General features: G+C 37.3%; 1 protein-coding gene across 1 annotated transcript; it reads left to right on the forward strand.

The window, feature by feature from the left end:
• The first annotated feature begins 603 nt into the window (after positions 1–603).
• Positions 604–2,363, forward strand: LOC105119900 (probable LRR receptor-like serine/threonine-protein kinase At4g08850). Its single transcript, XM_011018091.1, has one exon. The coding sequence runs from the start codon at positions 1,038–1,040 to the stop codon at positions 2,283–2,285; it is 1,248 nt and encodes a 415-aa protein (XP_011016393.1). The 5' UTR covers positions 604–1,037; the 3' UTR covers positions 2,286–2,363.
• The last annotated feature ends 2,319 nt before the right edge of the window (positions 2,364–4,682 follow it).

The following is a 4,682-nucleotide window of genomic DNA, read 5'->3' on the forward strand; positions in this document are numbered from 1 at the left end:
ATAATAATAATAATTGATATAGATGAAAATAATTATACATTATTTTTTAAATATATTTTTTTTTATAAAGAAATTTCTTTTTACCTTACACGCTTGCAGCCTTTTCCCAGCTATAGTTATTTTACATAAACATTCAAAAAAGATATTTAAACTATTAATTAACGATAATGAGTTTGCTACAAGTGAAAACTTTTAAAGATAAAAAAAATGTCATAAATATAAAAAAAAAATTAAATATTTAATTTTTATTCGTTTATAACTCAATTTACCAAAAAAAAACAGGAGAAAAAAACCACAGGGAACATCTCAATAAAGAATAAAAATAAAAAATATTTATTTTGTTAAAAAAGTGATGGCGTCACGAGGTTTATGAATTATGCTGGATTGAAAATCTCTGGTTACAAAAACAGTACACATCAGCGTCATGTGAAATTACGATGAGTCAAACTCACAGAGCAACACAAGCACTTTGATTAATTTAATATATAATTTAAAGCTAAAAATATTTAATAAATCGTAGTCACAAACTGTTTCTGCACATCTCTAAATAGGTAAATGGATCCCGCAATCCCCAGCTCGGTCAACTGTCAAGTTGGTCGGTCATCACCAGTTACCAAACGTGAAATTAACTTGGAACACAAATATACACTCCCACGCCCATGCCTCCCTCTTATCCCTGTCCTTCAAATCTCACACATCACCCCCACCCCACCACACCGAGAATTTCTCCAAAAGCTGCAGAAGTTGTCTTGAATCACAGCAAAATCTATTACACCTCTTGCCCCCCGCCCCCCCTCACTTTTTCCTCCTTTTTTCCCCCCTTTTACTCCACTCCTATAAGCACACGCTTCCATGAGCAGTCCTCTTAATTGAGACTCTTGAATCAGAGCCCTGAGAAGGCAATCTCTAAACTTCCCGCACACCCGCCATAACTTTTGCTCCTCTTTCCCATCAAGATAGTCCTCGGTGGTGTTTCAGTACCCCCTCGAGCCTCCTTTCTTTCTTTCATTCCCTCGCATTAACTTATCTCTCTCTTCATGGCCAAACCACAACCTCACGCTCTCTTCCTGTTTCTGCTGCTGCTTCTTGTCAATGCATGCCATCCCTCCCACCAAAACCAAAACAAGATAAGCCTCAACGATCTCGCTGCTCTAGCAGCCATAAAAGACAGCCTTACGGACATTCCAGGCTCAAACTTCCTCTCCGCCTGGGACTTCACCTCACCAGATCCCTGCTCCACCTTCTCTGGCATTACTTGCTCTCTCAACCGAGTCACCATTCTCACACTCGGCACTGGTCTCTCTAATACACCTGGACTGGCTGGTTTCCTCTCCCCTTCCCTCTCCAACCTCACAGAATTAACCCAACTCATCCTCTACCCCGGCATCGTCACCGGCCCTATCCCTCCTCAACTGGGTCGACTCAGCAACCTCCGAGTCCTCTCATTAACCAACAATCGGTTAAAAGGTCCCATTCCCAGTTCATTGTCCTCACTCCCCAACCTGCACACTCTCGATCTGAGTTACAACCAGCTCACCGGGTCAATCCCGGCGGGTCTCTTCACCGAGTTGGCCCAGTTGAAAGTCATGATTCTGGCTTCAAACCAGTTATCCGGCGAGTTGCCAAGAATGGTGTCAGCAGAGATTCTGCATTTAGATTTGAAAGACAACAAATTAACAGGGGCATTGCCGTTAAGGCTGCCGTCAACGATCCGTTACTTGTCAGCATCGAAGAACATGATGAGGGGCCCACTCAACGGGCTACAATCGTTATCGGAGTTAGAGTTTCTCGACTTAAGCATGAACCAATTCAGTGGGCCCATACCTTCCTCTCTCCTGAGGCCCACTCTCTCATCCTTGTTTTTGCAACGGAACAATTTATCGGGTGGAGTCCCATCACCGTCACCACCACCACCATCAATGTACGGTGAGGGGTCGATCGTGGACCTGAGCCACAATTTCCTGACTGGTGAATTGTCACCGGTTCTGGCTGCGGTGGAGACATTGTTCTTGAATAATAACCATCTAATGGGTAGGGTTCCTGAGGAGTACGTGAAGAGCGTGTATGGAGGCAGCACAAAAACACTGTACTTGCAACATAATTACATAACAGGGTTTCCGTTGGAAGCAGGGCTGGCATTGCCTGATACGTTGTCATTATGCTTGACGTATAATTGCATGGTGCCATCTGTGGGGTTGATGGGGTGTCCCGCCAGTGCCGGTGGGCAGCTATCGAGGCCACGGTCACAATGTGTGGTGTTCAACAATGGAAGGCCTATTCCTTAACAATAATATAGTGATTGATGATCATCAAATCATACATATAGTTTCAGTATATATATAGCAATAATTTCTTGTCGTTTATACATACTAGTGCTACGTCCATGAATATTCTATTGCATTATTGGCTATTAGTATATAGTACAGTGCTGCTATAAATATATAGGAGCAACAAATTAAATCAATTTAAGGAAACTATTGATGATAAGTCATAGTAATAATTTTATTTTTGCTAGTAAATGGTTTGCTTTGGTTTTGGTCTGTTATAATTAAATTAAAGGGGAGGCTAGGACAATTATCGTTGGATGATAATGTTTTGGATTTTAGCAGTTCTTATTTTAAGCTTTTGGTACTTTCATAGAAGCATGCAGGAAGTCAATAAATATTGTGGACGAGAAAACTGTGAACCATCAAGATACTAACACCAAAAATGAATGAAACTAATAAATTATGTGTATATCTTGGACATCACGCACCCAACAGTTCCTCCCTGATATTCCAAGCTTGTGATCTTCCCTCTTCACCACCACACACCACATTCTGTCTGTATACGGACCATGATCAATACAATATTATAAGCATCGATGTGGTGGAGGTGGTGATTTTTGCACAATTTAGTTTTAGATAGGTTGTCCGCACATTAATACGAGCTAATTTTAAAATAATATAGATTGTTATGGCAATAGCATTTGGCTATTAAATTTGTGAATATTCTAATACAAAACATTGCAAAAAACAGATAAACAATTAATAGGTTAAAAAAGAGAGTGGTGTAATTGCCATGCATAATAGCAATAGAAGCACATGCAAGATTGCAATGGATTTACATTACAAATATAAAGTCAATCCAAAAAATAAAGTAATTTTCAACAAAATAAATTAAAACTTCAAATATCTTCTAATATTACAATGAAGAACTAAAACAAAATGATGCATGTTGGTATAAGCAATGATCAGTGTATCTACATATATTTTACACCGAAACTTAGAAAGCTAGTATTCTAGTATCTTTTTATATTGTTAGAATTTGTATGGAAAATAACTAACCATAAGCAAGATTGAAGAAAATAGTTTGTTTTTCTCTATGATATAAAAGTCCAAAAGAAAAATAAGTAAAGAACGGGTTGCATATAAGAGTATGATGTATTCGAGCCATGTCTATGAAAGTAATCCAAATGCATATCAAAGGCAATGAAAAACTAAAATGGCTAACTACATTTATTAAGCAATTAAACAACCTGGCAAAAGAGAGTGATAACACCTCCAAATTTAAGAAGCTTGGCTTGTGTGGTTTCTTCATTGGTGGAGGCGAAGTGTATTGTGCTATAAGTTGTTGATTATTCTTTGCATCATTTGGTTCTTGTTGAGGTTTGCTGCATTAAAAATAAGAAAAAAAATGATCAAGAAACTAGAAAAATGATTAATAAACAATGAAACCAACATACAAACAAGATTTGAAGGCAGAACCAAGAAAGCCTTGCCTTGATGGTGTTACGTCATTATCAAAATGCAATCTTCTCTTTGCTTCAACTAGGAAGTTTGATGGCATTGTTGCTAATTATATGGAAGTAGCTAATGTGGTTGTTTATTGCTGAGGTACCATGCTTGCTAAAGTGACAAGGTTATGTGGAGGTGGTGGCTTTAAGGTTGAAGAAGCAACAACCAAGGCAGATCATGCTGACGAAGCTATCTATTGGTTAAGCTCCTTAAGGTGACTTTGAGGGACATTATTGAAAACTTAACATACGAACTATGTCGTATCAAGTTTTTGAAACCTGCAACAACATGTATATATGGACCAAAAGCCAAAGGAAATGCAGAGCTACTGAAAAAAAAAACTTGCACTAACCCTGCATAAATATATAAAACGCTATAAAACTCGCTTCATTAAACAAGGCCATGCTATAGTTTTATTTTTTTAGCTAAAATAAAACGAAACTAAATGAAACAAAAGGAAGTACATATAGAAACATAATAGATAAAAGTGATTTGTTAAAAAATGACATGTTTGATTGAACATCACTAAAGAAACAAAGCATTTGCATAAACATAACATGACATAACTTAAACCGTCTCATAAATATGTTAGATTGAACAATATCAAAGAAATCAAAAATTTATACAAACATGAATGGTATAACCTAAAACATCACATAACAGGTTTGTCAGCAAGCAATGAATATAAAATAAAAAAAAACACTAACAAAATCATGTGATTGAATAGAATTAGATGGCACTCCTCTATGTTTAACAGCCATAACAATTATCACTAGCCACGATAATGATTGTTATAACCACTCCTAACATTATTTTATTGGGCAATCCAACAAAGAATCAACATGCAGTGGCTATCAAAGTTGCAGCAACCTAGCTTCAAAAGCAAAACAAAGAAATAACAATAAA

Source organism: Populus euphratica, unplaced genomic scaffold (genome assembly GCF_000495115.2).
Source record: "Populus euphratica unplaced genomic scaffold, PopEup_1.0 scaffold3879.1, whole genome shotgun sequence".
Taxonomy (NCBI): domain Eukaryota; kingdom Viridiplantae; phylum Streptophyta; class Magnoliopsida; order Malpighiales; family Salicaceae; genus Populus; species Populus euphratica.